Source organism: Bombina bombina, chromosome 9, assembly GCF_027579735.1.
Source record: "Bombina bombina isolate aBomBom1 chromosome 9, aBomBom1.pri, whole genome shotgun sequence".
Lineage (NCBI taxonomy): Eukaryota > Metazoa > Chordata > Amphibia > Anura > Bombinatoridae > Bombina > Bombina bombina.
The window spans coordinates 132,312,187-132,330,998 of NC_069507.1; the positions used below are offsets into that span (position 1 = coordinate 132,312,187).

Sequence of the window (18,812 nt, forward strand, 5' to 3'; positions counted from 1 at the left end):
TTTATTTCTCATACCTAGTTATAATGAGGTAGGCAATTGATGACTCCCGCCTTTCTAAATCTATTGTCAAACTCTGACCACCCTCCTCCTCTCCCCTTTCCCGCTCCCCCCTCCCCTCTATCCCCCCCCCCCCCTCCTAGAATATGCTCTGCCCTAACCCGATATCTCTCCCCCCCCTCTCCACCCCCTCAAGGAAGGTCTCCCCCGCCTGGGAACCCGCATTAGGGTCACTAGTAGAAGTGTGTAGAAAGGCATTTCCGAACTGACTCTATGAAGTCTATAGAAAGTTGAGTTCATGTACGGGACTGGAATATTACCCTGGTCCCTATATTTAGGTTTGTTCATAATAACTGAAAATGAGGTTTATGTAAATGTCATTATATTTTAAATCTGATATGCTCATTCCAGATGTTTTAGTTCACTAATAATGTATATACCCACGATGTGGCTACAACAAAAGTATTGTATGTATACATGTATAGTTCCTGGACATTTGTGTTGCAATATTTGTTGTTATGCATATTCCTCAATAAAAAGATTTAAAAAGAAAAAAAAAAATATATATCAGTCAGGAGAAGGGTACAAAAGAATTTCCAAGGCATTAGATATATCATGGAACACAGTGAAGACAGTCATCATCAAGTGAAGAAAATATGGTGCAACAGTGACATTACCAAGAACTGGATGTTCCTCCAAAATTGATGAAAAGACGAGAAGAAAACTGGTCTGGGAGGCTGCCAAGAGGCCTACAGCAACATTAAAGGAGCTGCAGGAATATCTGGCAAGTACTGGCTGTGTGGTACATGTGACAACAATCGCCCGTATTCTTCATATGTCTGGGCTATGGGGTAGAGTGGCAAGACGGAAGCCTTTTCTTACAAAAAAAACCCATCTAAGCTCAGCTAAATTTTGCAAAAACACATCTGAAGTTTCCCAAACGCATGTTGCAAAAGGTGTTCTGGTCTGATGAAACCAAGGTTGAACTTTTTGGCCATTATTCCAAAAGATATGTTTGGCGCAAAAACAACACTGCACATCACCAAAAGAACACCATACCCACAGTGAAGCATGGTGGTGTAAGCATCATGCTTTGGGGCTGTTTTTCCTCAGCTGTAACTGGGGCCTTAGTCAAGGTAGAGGGAATAATGAACAGTTCCAAATACCAGACAATATTGGCACAAAACCTTCAGGCTTCTGCTAGAAAGCTGAACATGAAGAGGAACTTCATCTTTCAGCATGACAACGACCCAAAGCATACATACAAATCAACAAAGGAATGGCTTCACCAGAAGAAGATTAAAGTTTTGGGATGGCCCAGCCAGAGCCCAGACCTGAATCCAATTCAAAATCTCTGGGTTGATTTGAAGAGGGCTGTGCACAGGAGATGCCCTTTCATTCTGACAGATTTAGAGTGTTTTTGCAAAGAAGAATTGGCAAATCTTGCCAAGTCAAGATGTGCCATGCTGAAAAACTCATACCCAAAAAGACTGAGTGCTGTAATAAAATCAAAAGGTGCTTCAATAAAGTATTAGCTTAAGGGTGTTCACACTTATGCAACCATATTATTTTAGGTTTTTATTTCTTTCATGTAATTAGCAAGAGTCCATGAGCTAGTGACGTATGGGATATACATTCCTACCAGGAGGGGCAAAGTTTCCCAAACCTCAAAATGCCTATAAATACACCCCTCACCACACCCACAATTCAGTTTTACAAACTTTGCCTCCCATGGAGGTGGTGAAGTAAGTTTGTGCTAGATTCTACGTTGATATGCGCTTCGCAGCAGGCTGGAGCCCGATTTTCCTCTCAGAGTGCAGTGAATGTCAGAGGGATGTGAAGAGAGTATTGCCTATTTGAATTCAATGGTCTCCTTCTACGGGATCTATTTTATAGGTTCTCTGTTATCGGTCGAAGAGATTCATCTCTTACCTCCCTTTTCAGATCGACGATATACTCTTATATACCATTACCTCTACTGATTCTCCTTTCAGTACTGGTTTGGCTATCTACTATATGTAGATGAGTGTCCTGGGGTAAGTAAATCTTATTTTTTGTGACACTCTAAGCTATGGTTGGGCACTTTATATGTAAAGTTCTAAATATATGTATTTAAACTTATATTTGCCATGATTCAGGATAATCAGTATTCCTTTATAATTCAGACTGTCAGTTTCATTATTTGGGATAATGCATTTTACTTCAATTTATTTTTCATTACCTTGAAAATTCTCAATTGACCATTTTCCCTGCGTGCTGTTAGGCTCGCGGGGGCAGAAAATGTTGCTTTTTATTGCGTCATTCTTGGCGCTGACTTTTTTGGTGCAAAAATGTTGTCATTTCCGGCGCCGTAGTTGACGCCGGAAGTTGTATTCTGTAAACGTCATTTTTTGAGGCATGTATATTCAGACATTTTTTTCCCGCCAAAAAATGTGGGCGTCGGTTTCGGCGTCAGAGGATGTGGCGTCATACTTGGCGCCAAAGAATATGGGCGTTGTATTTAGCGCCAATAATGTGGGCGTCATTTTTGGCGCCAAAAAATTTGGTTATTTAAATTTCACTTTTTTATTGCTTCTGGTTTTTAGAAGCTTATTATTTTGCATTTCTTTTCCTATTCCTGAAACTGTCATTTAAGGAATTTGATAATTTTGCTTTAAATATTGTTTTTTTCTATTACATATTGCAAGATTTCACTGTTCCTGTTTCAAAATCGTTCTAAGGGATTCCTTTTGACTGAAGTTCAGTCCTACCAAAGCTAAGTTCATTTATTTTAAAAATATTATGAATGTTTTTTCTTTAGCTATGGTTTGTAATAAGTTATCATGATAAACTTTTACATGCAGAATCCGTTAGTATTTATGCTTTATATATTTGCTATTCTTTTTACATCTTATGTACAAAAATTACGTAGAAGATTTATAAGAATATTTTTCTGATTCTATTTTAAAGGCTTTGGGGGGTAGTTATCAACGTGTCAACTTTCCTGCCTTCGCCGGCCCAATACGCCCGCCTAAGCTCGCCTCACATCGCCTAAGTTATCAAGTAAAGCTGTCAAAAAGCCGCGGGGCGATGAGCAGTGGACTGTGAGAGTTATCACTCATCCAATCTCGCTGCTCTTCGGCTGTTTGACAGCTTTCTTGCTAGCCTGTCACTAAGCACTCACACTAAACTACACTGTTCTACCCCCTATACCGGCGCCCCCGGAGCCCCCCGCAAGTAAATAAAGTTACTAACCCCTAAACCACCACTCCTAGACCCCGCGGCAAGTCTTATAAATGTATTAACCCCTAAACCGCCGCTCCCGGACACCGCTGCCACCTACATTATACCTAGTAACCCCTATCCTGCCCCCCCTATACCGTCGCCCTCTATAATAAAGTTATTAACCCCTATCCTGCTGATCCCGCACCTTGCCGCAAATAAATAAATAGTTTATCCCCTAAACCGCCACTCCCTGAACCCGCCGCAACCTATATTAAATTTATTAACCCCTATCCTACCCCCCTACACCGTCGCCACCTATAATAAATTTATTAACCCCTATCCTGCCCCCTACTACACCGCCGCCACTGTAATAAAATTATTAACCCCTAAACCTAAGTCTAACACTAACCCTAACACCCCCCTAACTTAAATATTAATTAAATAAATCTAAATAATATTTCTCTTATTAACTAAGTTAATCCTATTTAAAACTAAATACTTACCTTTAAAATAAACCCTAAGATAGCTACAATATAAATAATAATTATATTGTAGCTATTTTAGGATTTATTTTTATTTTACAGGTACCTTTCAATTTATTTTAACTAGGTACAATAGCTATTAAATAGTTATTAACTATTTAATAGCTTACCTAGCTAAAATAAAGAGAAATGTACCTGTAAACTAAAAACTAACCTAAGTTACAATTAAATCTAACACTACACTATCATTACATTAATTAAATAAATTAACTACAAATAACTACAATTAAATACAATTACATAAACTAACTAAAGTACAAAAAATAAAAAAGCTAAGTTACAAAAAATAAAAAAAATAAGTTACAAACATTTAAAAAAATATTACAACAATTTTAAGCTACTTACACCTAATCTAAGCCCCCTAATAAAATAACAAACCCCCCCAAAATAAAAAAATGCCCTACCCTATTCTACATTAAAAAAGTTAAAAGCTCTTTTACCTTACCAGCCCTTAAAAGGGCCATTTGTGGGGCATGCCCCAAAGAATTCAGCTCTTTTGCTTGTAAAAGAAAAATACAACCCCCCCCAACATTAAAACCCACCACCCACATACCCCTAATCTAACCCAAACCCCCCTTAAAATAACCTAACACTAATTCCCTGAAGATCATCCTACCTTTAGTCGTCTTCACTCAGCCGTGCCACCGATGGAACTGAAGAGGACATCCGGAGCGGCAGAAATGATCATCCAAGGGGCGCTGAAGAAATCTTCCATCCGATGAAGTGATCCTCCAAGCGGCGCTGAAGAAATCTTCCATCCGGGCGAGGTCATCTTCCAAGAGGCGCTGAAGAAGTCTTCTATCCGGGCGAGGTCATCTTTCAAGCCGGGTCTTGAATCTTCATCCCGCGGACGTGGAACATCCTCCTTTCCCGACGGACTACCGACGAATGAAGACTCCTTTAAGGGACGTCATCCAAGATGGCGTCCCTTCAATTCCAATTGGCTGATAGGATTCTATCAGCCAATCGGAATTAAGGTAGGAAAAATCTGATTGGCTGATTGAATCACCAATCAGATTCAAGTTCAATCCGATTGGCTGATCCAATCAGCCAATCAGATTGAGCTCGCATTCTATTGGCTGATTGGAATGTTCTCTTCAGTTACATCGGTGGCTCGGTTGAGTGAAGACGACTCAAGGTAGGATGATCTTCAGGGGATTAGTGTTAGGTTATTTTAAGGGGGGTTTAGGTTAGATTAGGGGTATGTGGGTGGTGGGTTTTAATGTTGGGGGGGGTTGTATTTTTCTTTTACAGGCAAAAGAGCTGAATTCTTTGGGGCATGCCCCCACAAAAGGCCCTTTTAAGGGCTGGTAAGGTAAAAGAGCTTTGAACTTTTTTAATGTAGAATAGGGTAGGGCATTTTTTTATTTTGGGGGGTTTGTTATTTTATTAGGGGGCTTAGATTAAGTGTAAGTAGATTAAAATTGTTGTAATATTTTTTAAAATGTTTGTAACTTATTTTTTTTATTTTTTGTAACTTAGCTTTTTTTATTTTTTGTACTTTAGTTAGTTTATGTAATTGTATTTAATTGTAGTTATTTGTAGTTAATTTATTTAATTAATGTAATGATAGTGTAGTGTTAGGTTTAATTGTAACTTAGATTAGGATTTATTTTACAGGTAATTTTGTATTTCTTTTAGCTAGGTAGTTATTAAATAGTTAATAACTATTTAATAACTATTCTAACTAGCTAAAATAAATACAAAGTTACCTGTAAAATAAATATAAATCCTAAGATAGCTACAATGTAATTATTAATTATATTGTAGCTATCTTAGGCCTAGATTTGGAGTTTGGCGTTAGCCGTGAAAACCAGCGTTAGAGGCTCCTAACGCGGGTTTCTTACGGACTCCGGTATTTAGAGTTCAGTTACCGACATTCAAAAATCACTCAACGCTCAAATTTCTACCGACACCTCAGACCCAGTAGTAAACATATACCGACAAAATAAACATTCACAAATCACAAAACAAATATGACACAAACTACACTTACACTCATACAAACACTACACTATATTTATTTTTTTGATTTAATAATTTTTCTTCAAAATAAAAATAATCAAAGTTGCGAGATCTCGGGTGTTAGAAAAAAAAAAATACACAAATCCATTTTCCCATTGACTTACATTGACACATGGGAAAAGACCCTCATATACCTACATCTAACTAATAAGATTATCACAAATATACACTCATCGATGCATACAAACAATATACACCACATGACATACAAAAAATATTTATTTATTACAAAAAGAACACGATTTAGTTACTTTTTCACACAAGCTCATGACGTCACTCACTTTACGAGGAAAACCAGTCTTAGAAAAAAAAAATACCAAATTTTAGAGCCTCCATTGACTTCTATTGGGAAGACGTGCTCGTTTACACGAAACCTACATTTCACTAACGCACGCAAATAGCGTAGACCGAAAAACTCCAAATACCAGCGCTAGAAAATACATGCTTTTATGCGTTAGACCCAGCTATGATAAATAGATCAAGAAATGACTATTTCCCTATGGTGGATTTATGGATTTTAATTATTGAATATTCACAACACCATTAAATTGTTTAAGACTTTTATATTACATCAACTACAAATCAACATCACTATTAACAAACTTTTTTTTATCAAAATATTAAATTTAAACGGACACAAAAATAATGTAAAATTTTCAGGATTCACAAACACTACACAATCGGAAACAATTCTCATTTACCTTTATTATTGCATTTCAGTTATTCAACTCATATGCTTGCAGCAACAGCATATCTACATATGCTTAACACATGATCAGTCATGGATGCACATACATTACTTTTAACATTCACTCATACATGTGCATTCAAATGATGGGGGAAAAACACATTACATTCTCTATAGGAATCACAAAACACAACATATGGATTTTACTGTACTTTTAACATCATGATTCCATCACCAGAAACCATTAGGAATTACGTACAACAAGAACATCATTGCACCAGATTACAGATGTCACTTTATGGGAAGGAACAACAATGTCAGACCGCTATATAGAAGTCAGCATATGTGGGACACAATCACAATATATACGTATATGTACATAACACGCATCACCCATCACGCAACCACAAAGCACACATTTAGATTTTATTCAGCACACAATAACAATGTAGCACAATACAACAACACAATGAGGATTTCAGAACTACATAGGCAGGTTAATAATATCATGACGTCATTAGAAGATTCAACCATACACATTACAGATTCACCACTGTACCGCCCCTTTCTGAACTTTAACACTCAATACTACAATACAACATATACGTAAATAACAGTTTGGAACAGCATTATTAGGGAGATTTGAATGGGACAATTAATAAATATTGTCAGATCGCAAATCACTTATATATATAATACTACAGATGACAGACGGAAGTTATTCAGGATTAGTGCCATTTGAAAGGGAAGCATACAATATTTACATCTCGGCAATCACTTATATATACAATACTACAGATGACAGCCGGAAGTTATTCAGTATTAGTGCGATTTTAATGGGACGCATACAATATTGACAGCTCGGCAATCACTTATATATACAATACTACAGATGACAGCCGGAAGTTATTCAGTATTAGTGCGATTTGAAAGGGACGCATACAATATTGACAGCTCGGCAATCACTTATATATACAATACTACAGATGACAGCCGGAAGTTATTCAGTATTAGTGCCATTTGAATGGGACGCATACAATATTGACAGCTCGGCAATCACTTATATATACAATACTACAGATGGCAGACGGGAAGTTCGGAATTATTATTGCGATTTTAAAGGGACGCATACAATATTGACATCTCGGCAATCACTTATATATACAATACTACAGATGGCAGACGGGAAGTTCGGAATTATTATTGCGATTTTAAAGGGACGCATACAATATTGACAGCTCGGCAATCACTTATATATACAATACTACAGATGACAGCCGGAAGTTATTCAGTATTATTGAGATTTGAATGGGACGCATACAATATTGACAGCTCAGCAATCACGTATATATACAATACTACAGATGGCAGACGGGAAGTTCGGAATTATTATTGCGATTTTAAAGGGACGCATACAATATTGACAGCTCGGCAATCACTTATATATACAATACTACAGATGGCAGATGTTACTTTATCGTTTTCAAACAATGTTGCAGCAACATTGATGGATCACATTCGATGCACATTATACACAACTATGCACTTTCATTCATGTTAGCCTGGACGTGTGCTTGTTACTATAAGATCGCGTTTAAGAAATATTGATTACGCATATGAACAAACATTACAAACATGCACTGTATGTGTGATATTTGACACTTTCACATTGAGATTCATTGTTGGAAAACAACATTTCAGCAAACAACCAAAAAAACGCCCACTGTGAAAGCATTTGCGCCGCTCACATACAAACAAGTGAATACAATTAGCAATCATTACAAACTCACTACCATTGGACTAATTGTACTATAAATCCCCCAAACAACATGGCCAATGCATCACTTGTGATCCACATCAGATCAAGTGCATACCTTGTTACGCTGTTTTGAAAGATGGATGACGATGACATGGTAGACGCTGCTGGTGCTGCTATTGGCGAACTAGCTGTTGGTCGAATCAGGCAGCCTCGGCGGCTCAGACTGAGACGAAGGGGTCGTCTGGTTCGAGGTCCTCGTGTCTACAGGGTGAGACCCACCTTGGAAAACATGAGCGACTTTGAGGTTTATGATAAGTATCGGCTCAATCGCGAACAACTCATTGGCCTTTACGATCTTCTTAAACCTCATTTGGAGCCACGTATAAGAATAAGGACTGCTGTTCCCGCCATGAGTAAGATGCTAAGCTGTCTATACGTCCTGGCCTCCGGGAGTTTTCAATCCGGAGAAATGTACATGCATGGCCTGGCTCAAGGTACATTCTCTGTGGTGTTTGATAACTTTCTGGACGCCATGGTACGTATCAGTAAGCAATACATAGGATTCCCACAAAATGATGGTGATTGGAGGCGCCTGAAGCGGGAATTCTTTGATATTGCTCAATTGCCCAATGTCTTGGGAGCCATAGATTGTACCCACATTGCGCTGCGTGCTCCAATTGATGACTTGCCCTTCAGAAATCGCAAACATTTTCATAGCCTCAACGTGCAGTATGTTTGTGACGCACGGATGAGGATTATGCATGTGTGTGCGAATTTTGGAGGGGCTAGTCATGATGCCCGCATCCTCTCTCTGTCGTCCCTGTGGAGACCGTTTGAGGAAAGACAAATGCCCCCTGGTTATCTCGTTGGTGAGTATTTGTGCACAACATGGTTAATTAGTTTGACAATTGCCACTGTAGTTTTAAAATGTTAGCGTAATGTTCAGCTATAGGATGCAATTTAATTTAACAAGATCTAGCAGCCACTTCCCTTTTATCTTCCTGCTCAGCTGCTTGAAGGTCAGGGTGCCTATAAATCAGTCCAGACTGGAATGCACAGAATAGCTGCAGACCCAATATTAGCTAAAAGTGTATGCTACTGTTTCAATGCAGAGACCTTTATGCAGAAAAATGCAAGTAAAAAAAATGTTTTTGTTCCTTAAACTTAGTTTAATGATACATTCTGTGTTGTGTGATTATTTAATATTGTTTATAATGATGTTTAGGATTTATAGACTTCATTACAAAGCTTTAAAAATAATGTATTAGGTGTTATTTATATCAGTTTTGAAAGGGGCCTGGAATCTAACTCCCTCACTTCCCATTGACTTACATTGTAAACTGGGTTTCAATTTACAACGGTTTTTATTTACAACCATTCCTTCTGGAATCTAACCCCGGCATAAATTGAGGGCTACCTGTATATATGTGTGTACGTGTGTGTACGTGTGTGTGTGTATGTATATGTATGTATATGTGTGTGTATATGTGTGTGTATATGTGTGTGTGTATATATATGTATGTATGTGTGTGTATATATATATATGTATATGTGTATGTATATGTGTGTGTATATGTGTGTGTATATGTGTGTGTGTATATATATGTATGTATGTGTGTGTATATATATGTATGTATGTGTGTGTATATATATATATATATATATATGTGTGTATGTGTGTGTGTATATATATATATGTGTGTGTGTATATATATGTATGTATATGTGTGTATGTGTGTGTGTATATATATATGTGTGTGTGTATATATATGTATGTATATGTGTGTATGTGTGTGTGTATATATATGTATGTATATGTGTGTATGTGTGTGTGTATATATATATATGTGTGTGTGTATATATATGTATGTATATGTGTGTATGTGTGTGTGTATATATATATATGTGTGTGTGTATATATATGTATGTATATGTGTGTATGTGTGTGTGTATATATATGTATGTATATGTGTGTATGTGTGTGTGTATATATATATATGTGTGTGTGTATATATATGTATGTATATGTGTGTATGTGTGTGTGTATATATATATATATGTGTGTGTGTATATATATGTATGTATATGTGTGTACATGTGTGTGTGTGTATGTGTCTATATATATATATATATATATATATAATCATACACTGTAAGACTTTCTTTTACTTACCTTTAGAGACTCTGGATAGCACTGAGTGAGTACTCTTTGCAAGGTGGGTAGCTTTGAACTGCATAAAAGTAAAGACATCCTGAGGGGTGAGAGATAATATTGTTTAATTAAAAACAATAAACATGTTTATATACTGATATTTTTAGCGTTTTGGTGACAAACTGTTTTTAAAAATGTCATCATCAAATTTGCTTTGGTCTCTTGGTATTCTTAGTTGAAAGCTAAACCTAGGTAGGCTCATACGCTAATTTCTAAGCCCTTTAAGGCTGCCTCTTATTTCAATGCATTTGACAGTTTTTTTTTCACAATTAGAGGTGTTAGGTCATGTGTGCCATATAGATAACATTGTGCTCACGCTCCTAGAGTTACCTATGAGAGGGCACTGATTGGCTAAAATGCAAGTCCGTCAAAAGAACTTAAATAAGGGGGCAGTCTACAGAGGCTTAGATACAAGGTAATCACAGAGGTAGAAAGTATGTTAATTTACTCTGTTGGTTATGCAAAAGTGGGGAATGGTTAATAAAGGGATTATCTAACTTTTTAACCAATAAAAATTCTGGATTAGACTGTCCCTTTAATATCTATTTATTAAAATATAATTTATAGCATTTGACATTGGTGACTAGCAATATAACCACTGGCACTTGATGCATAGCACAAATAACATTTAAATAGTTAAGGCCAGATTACGAGATTACGAGATTCTTTTTACATTGAAAGTAAAAAGAATCGATTGAGCACAATCACAATTCACGGTAGAATGATTACCACTTCCTAAGGCCTCTGGTTAACTGTTTTGCTAAACTTAAAAGTTGCACAAAACTCATCAAAAATACATCACAAAATACAGTTATAAACATATTAACACCATCTAATAAAAATCATTTAAAAAAAAAAAATATTGCACAAAAAAGTTATAAAAGCTCAAATATATGAGATGATCTCAAGTGAAAACAAAAGGCCCACAAAGGGCTTTAACATAGATATACATACATAATCATCTCTAAAAATGTATATGTGTGTGTGTATATATATGTAGGCATAAGTATTTATGTATTTAAATGTGTATATATGTATTTACAGATATATATATATATATATATATATATATATATATATATATATATATATATATATATATATATACTGTATATAAACACATAAATACATATGTATACCTATATAGACATAACAGTATATAAGTATAATGGAGCCCTTTGCAGTAAAGTAGGTGAAAACATGAAAAATCATATTTATGCAATATTCATATTTAATTAAAGTGTTATACTGTGTACTTACTGTAAATATTTCACATTCCAGTGTTCTGCACATAGCAGAATATGTTCTATATTTTTTAAATAGATTTATATATATATATATATATATATATATATATATATATATATATATATATATATATATATATATATATATATATATATATATATATATATATATATATATATATATATATATATATATGCAACACACAGAGAAAACCCAGCACTCACTTACAAGCTCTCAGCTAAGATTTAAAAGCAAAAATGGAAAGGTTAGTTACCGCATCTGGCCAAATGGGACAAGCCCAGGTACCTCGTCAAGGTCCTTTCCAATACCTGGGACCCTAAAACAGCCACACAATGCAAGCTTTCAAATCCAAACAATCTGGGAACAAGGGAAGGGTGCACAGGAATATGTAATCACCCTAGACATATACAAAACACGGAAGGGAACTGCACTCTCATACTGGACCGGGTACACATTCCATAACCCTGCAACATGCTCAGCCCTGGGTGCCACTGGCACTCACAGGAAGCTGTGCTGTTCCCAGAGTCACAGGCAGTTAACCCCAGTCAGGTCTGGGTGCAAGAACCATAGGGAAAATTTGCAAAACAAATTAATTTATCAATTTTCTCTGTGTGTTGTATTAATTTGTTTTGTAATTTTCCCTATGGTTCTTGCACCCAGACCTGACTGGGGTTAACTGCCTGTGACTCTGGGAACAGCACAGCTTCCTGTGAGTGCCAGTGGCACCCAGGGCTGAGCATGTTGCAGGGTCATGGGATGTGTACCCGGTCCAGTATGAGAGTGCAGTTCCCTTCCGTGTTTTGTATATATATATATATGCATATTTGTATACCTATGTATTATCATATCTCTATCTATCTATATATATATATATATATATATATATATATATATATATATATATATATATATATATATATATATATATATATATATTGACTTCTATGGGGAAATACGTGAATGTGCACGTAATATTCTAAGCGAGCAAAAACAGTTTACTTTTGAACTCAATACAACCAGACTAGCGCAAAAAGCTGAACTTCTAGCGCAGTTAACGTTTGAGCAGGAGCTTTTATTAGCGCACCACTTGTAATCTGGCCGTTAGTTGGAAAAATTATTTATCAGACTTAAATGAAAATGTTAATTATTATTTTACTGTTAGTAATCAATTAATCATTTGCCATTTTAATTGCAGCTAAAATGTTATCTTATTAACTATAAAATGGAAGTAGAGAGGCTGGTAACACGGAGTGAAGCAAATCATTTAGAATTAAATGTTCATAAAACCAAAGAGATGGTAATTGATTTCTTTGAAAATTAAAGATTGCATAGTAGACAGAGTTCCATTGTACAAATTCCTTGGCACAACTATTCAACATGATTTGAAATGGGATGTTAATATTTTTACTATAATTAAAAAGTCTCAACAACATACTTCTGACAAAGGAAATGTATGAAACCCAGAGCATATCATTTTTAAAAAGTTTACAATTTACTTTTATTATTTCCACGATATTCTGTGTTGAAAAGATACTTAGGTAGGCATCTAGAGCACTACATGGCATATAGTATATATATATATATAGTAGTGCCATATAGTGGTGCCATATAATGCTCTTGCAAATAGATAACATTCTTGCCATATAATTCTCTAGAAATAGACCAGCTCCCAAGCATAAGACTCTGCTTTTCAACAAAAGATACCAAAAGGACAAGATTTCCGGTGGGTGGGATGGCCGCAAATTAATGGACAATGCACCCGCAAATGAATCATCTTCCTCGCCTAATTTTTCTTGCTGCAAGCAGCCGGGGTGAATGTTTTGAGGGAACGCTACATTACACCTTTGCCTGGAAGTCTGAAATTGCGTCTAGGCATGCACTCTGCCATACAACTTACCTACGGTGAATCACACAAATTGAAGCCTTAAAAAGGATAAACCAAGGTATACTGGTGTGGCTTGATGCTTTGTTGCTGTTGAAGGTCACCTCAGCTCTAATATACAAAGTTTGGAAAAATTGGAACTTAGTTGGCTGCCTGGTGTACTGATGCCTGTGAGAGGAAAAGTCTGTCCTCCTGCATGGCCTGCTGTTTGAGCTTAAGAGACAGTGACCACAGCCCTGCTGAATAGTAACAATGTGAAATACCTATGAGCACACTTAAATACCCACACAAGGATTAGGTCTTAAATACCCTAAGGGGGACCATTAGCAATTAGTATAACTCAGTGAAGAAGCCTGCAGGGGCTGAAGATTCACTGAACATTTCAATCATTTCTGTATGGTCTTCTTAGTGACTTGAGTGCTTAATTTAAAAGCCCTCTCAAATTCTGAAAGCTTAAAGATGTAACTTATTTCAAGTCTAAGAGGAAAAAATAAATTGAAGTTATGAACATATATTAGAAGGAAAAGCCCCTCTCTCTCTACTAACTGAAGATAGACCTCAAGTTAAGAGCTTATTGCCAATATCCATTCTTGCACGGTTTTCTAAGCTAAGGGTTCAGCACAAAGGCGCTATGAAAATCTGAGAAACTAAAGATCTGTGTTTTGCATAAAGGTCTTCTGATATATTGGAGGTCCAAAGACTTGCTATTCTCAATTAGTGGTTAAACACACGGTAAAATGTGTTGTTCCCACTAGCACTAGCATTCAGATTTGATGGAGAGTGAGAAGGAGACATTTTGATTGTATATACAGAGTGCTTTTTGTTGTCTCTTTTATATGAGTTTGTGTTTAACATTGTTATACAAATAAGGAATTTATGAATGTAAACTTGGTCACAGGAAGGCTGTATTGAAAGTTCAAACTGAAAGGATCTTACTAGGTCTTAGGTGGCAATTATGACTTGATTAATAGAGTGTTACCTTTAATTGGTAGACAAGATAATCCTGTTTGCCATATTCAACTGGTTTAACAGGGTTCTTTTCCTTTTCTGTTATTCCTTTCTCTTTTTTCTTTCTCAGCTCTATTATCCTCAGGCCCTTTACTGGTCTTAAATATCACTCCCTCCCCCCTTATTTTTATCTTCTTCCTCTCTCTCCCTTTTCTCCCTCCTCACCCAAGCCATATTTAAACCATGAATACATTTCTGTTAAGTATACACGATCACATGACTATGTTTAATATTGGTTAAAGCTATACGGCCTCAGATAAACAGGTCATATAGGAATATTATATAGATTCACTGAATATATTTTTATGAATAGGATTGTATTGAGTATGTTTTTATGGATACATTTATAGCACTAAGAATAGGTCTCCAACAATGGCCGTGAGGAATAAAGATAATAGAACCAAGAAACCATATCAGAGTGTCTTAATGACAGTAATAATGCCCTGATAAACCAAGTAGATATATAAATGCTGATTAAAAGTATATCAGACATATTTATGCCTCAATTCGCACAAATCAAGTCAGAATTTTCAGTTCTATCAAATCAGGTTAGACACTTTGCTACCAGGATTTCTGAAGCAGAACAGAGAATATCTGACCTGGAAGATAACCTTGAGATAGCTAAGAAACAGGCAGAATCAAACGAAAAAAGATATAAGGCTATACAACAGAAACTGGATGATTTAGAGAATCGATCACATAGAAATAATATCAAAATAATAGGAATACCTGAAAATTCATTATATGATTATATGCTCAAACTTGTCTCAGAAACTCTACCTAAATTATTGGAGATGCCTCTCTCCAGCGATTAGTTTATTGTTGAGAGAGATCACAGAGTAGGATCATTGATTGATTGATAATAAACACAGATATAGGCCTAGACCACTGTTTTTCAAACCTGTCCCCAGGCCTCCCCAACAGGCCAGGTTTTCAGGATTACCTTGCTAAGAATATGGTTTATAATTATTTTTATACATGGGGATTATGGGTGGAATATCATGGTTACACATGCCAAGGAAAATATTTTACCTTTTTCGATAGGTAGGAATATGTTTATAATTATTTTTCTACATGGGGATTATGGGTGAAATATAATGATTACACATGCTAAGTAACATATTTTTACCTTTTCCTGATGGAAACATGGGTACAAGTATTGTTATACTGTATATGGGGATTTCGTGTGGAATATTATGGTTACACATGCCAAGGAACATAGTTGATCTTTTTCTCATAGGAATATTGGTATAAATATTTTTATTTTAAAAGTTTTTTTCTTATATATATATATATATATATATATATATATATATATATATATATATATATATATATATATATATATATATATATATATATATATAGTTCCCAAGCATTTGTTAGATAGTTCCAAGAAAAAAAATAATTAAAAATTTAGTATAAATCGTTCATACCCATATCAGATATTTAAAAATACCAACAAAAAAAGAAATTAGGATCTCTAGCTGATGGATCCTTATATAAATAAGGGAATACAGCACTCTTAATTATTCAAATAACGCTCTATTTATTCTTAAATATAATTAAATCTATAGAATTGCAAGTGCAGCAAAATCACACACCCATTTAAAAGAGTACTGCATTCCCAGTCTTTATATAAGGATCCATCTGTTAGAGATCCTAATTTCTTTTCTTGTTGGTATTTTGTTTTTCCCCCCAAAAAAAGCTTTATTGAATGAACAATTATAATTTTACATCAATTTAGTTTCACAGCGGCTGGATTACATAAAATGTGTCTACACAGAACAAGACAGCTGTGACACAGTCTGTACAAACAACTGAGAAAGTTATACAATTGGATTGTTCATTGTTAACATACAGATTACATGTTCAATACATTTTCCATGTATAATCTCATGGAGTTGCGAGTTTAGAAATCTTGAAAAATTATTCATACCCTGGCTTGTAGTGGTGTAAATACTTAGACCTCTGTTCTTATCCTCAGTGAACAGAAAGGTGGTGGATGTATGGCTCATATTGTCCACTATAAGACTAGGGTAAGAGAGAAGAGAAAGAGAAAGCAGGGGAGGAAAGGAGAAGGAGAAAGGGAGAGGAAGTAGAAAGGGAGGGTAGAAGAAAAAAAAGGGGGAGGGATTTTGAGGGATTAAAAGGCCGTGGGGGGGGGAACGGCGAACACGAACTTCCGCAAAAGTTTGCGAACGGGCGAACCGGGCGATCCACCATAGACTTCAATAGGCAGGCGAATTTTAAAACCCACAGGGACTCTTTCTGGCCACAATAGTGATGGAAAAGTTGTTTCAAGGGGACTAACACCTGGACTGTGGCATGCCGGAGGGGGATCCATGGCAAAACTCCCATGGAAAATTACATAGTTGATGCAGAGTCTGGTTTTAATCCATAAAGGGCATAAATCACCTAACATTCCTAAATTGTTTGGAATAACGTGCTTTAAAACATCAGGTATGATGTTGTATCGATCAGGTAGTGTAAGGGTTACGCCCGCTTCACAGTGACAGACCAAACTCCCCGTTTAACGCACCGCAAACAACCGCAAACAGTCCATTTGCACAACCGCAAACTCCCCATTTGCACAAGGTTGGATACCAAGCTAGCCATGTCCCGTTCCTTGTCCTCACTGATGTCATTGAAGGTCTCTTCCTCCACCCAGCCACGTACAACACCAAGGGTCCCCGAAAGGTGACAACAAGCCCCCTGGAACGCCTGCTGTGTTTGGTCTTCCACCTCCTCAAAGCCACCTTCCTCCTCTGACTCCTCTTCTTCAGACTCCTCTCTCTGCGTTGCCTCTCTCTGCGTTATTATAAGGTGTGTTAAGTAGTACTATTACTATCAGTTTAATCCCTGTTACGTCCCCTATCCCATTTGAAACTAATTAACAATTTTTACCTAACTCCAGCGAAAATAGCTAGATTTTACCCAGAACAAGTAGTATCTTGCTGCAGATGTTCCAGTCGCTGTGCGGATCTGGCTCATATGTTGTGGTTCTGTCCAAAGATCCGACAGCTGTGGCTTAAAGTTCAATTTTGGACAAATAAGGTTTTGAATGTGAGGCTCTCCTTTTCTTTTGAAGATATTATCTTCTTAGTCCCTGACTCTAGACTAAGCCGGGGTAGGCGTATAGTTAATACTATTATACTCACAACTAGACATAACATTTTTAAGAACTGGTTGGCCGTAAATGCTCCAAGTTTGGCATCTATATTAAAAGGAATTAAAGAACAAATTATATATAAGTCTTTTCACCTGCAACAGGTAAAGGAGATTAGAATTAAAAAATTTCTGATGGGGTGGGCCCCCATAATCTCTACTTAACCAATGCCAGTTCAGAAGCAAATCTTGTTTCCTTTCCTCTCCTCCATTAGTTTTGCTGAATTGGTTTTACTAGGAATATTTTCACATACTTGGATGAGAAATTATAGAGACTTACAGAAGGTCCTGCGGACCCTGTGCCGGGGGGGGGGGAGGTTCTTCCCTTCCCCTTCCCTTTTTTTTTTTTCTTCTTTTCCCCCCTTTCCTATTTCTAGACCCGAAGTGTGCTAGGGCAACTAGGGCCCTTCTTGAAAACAATAAGGAAAATATTAGTTAAAAGCATTGTCGTACTAAGTCCGGGCAGGACTAAAATGGAAATTTTGTTTACTGTGTAGTTCCTCTCCAGAGATGGATATGCTTCATTGTTTATGTATCTGTGATTATTTTTCTGACTCATGTTGCTCTAGATGTTGGAATTCATGCTGAAAGAATTTGTACTATAACGAGTCCTGCATGACGTATTGTTTCTGTTATTTTATGTTTTTGTATGCTTCTGATTTTCCTTAATAAAAATAATATAAAAAAAAAAAATCCTTGTTACGTCCCCTATCAGGGGACATGTATATGGCATCAATTTTAGGAACCGGAGATGGAAAAAGATGCTTGGTCGGTCCTCCTACTTCAAATTTGGGGCACTGTGCGTGCAATCTAATGTGCCACCAGATAGGAGTGGTGTGTTAAGTAGTTCTATTCTTATCAGTTTAATCCCTGTTACGTCCCCTATCAGGGGACATGTATATGGCATCGATTTTAGAAACCGGGAGATAGAAAAAGATGCTTGGTCAGACCTCCTACTTCAAATTTGGGGCACTGCGCATGCAATCTAATGTGCCACCAGATAGGAGTGGTGTGTTAAATAGTTCTATTCTTATCAGTTTAATCCCTGTTACGTCCCC

At 36.4% G+C, this 18,812-nt stretch overlaps 1 protein-coding gene across 1 annotated transcript in view; it reads right to left on the reverse strand.

The window, feature by feature from the left end:
- The window catches only part of LOC128640452 (glycine N-acyltransferase-like), a 170,735-nt gene extending 160,269 nt beyond the window's left edge, over positions 1 to 10,466 (reverse strand). Inside the window, exon 1 of the mRNA XM_053692931.1 lies at positions 10,389 to 10,466. Coding sequence (XP_053548906.1) covers positions 10,389 to 10,466 — 78 coding nt within the window. The remainder of the gene's footprint in view (positions 1 to 10,388) is intronic.
- Between the last annotated feature and the right edge of the window lie 8,346 nt (positions 10,467 to 18,812).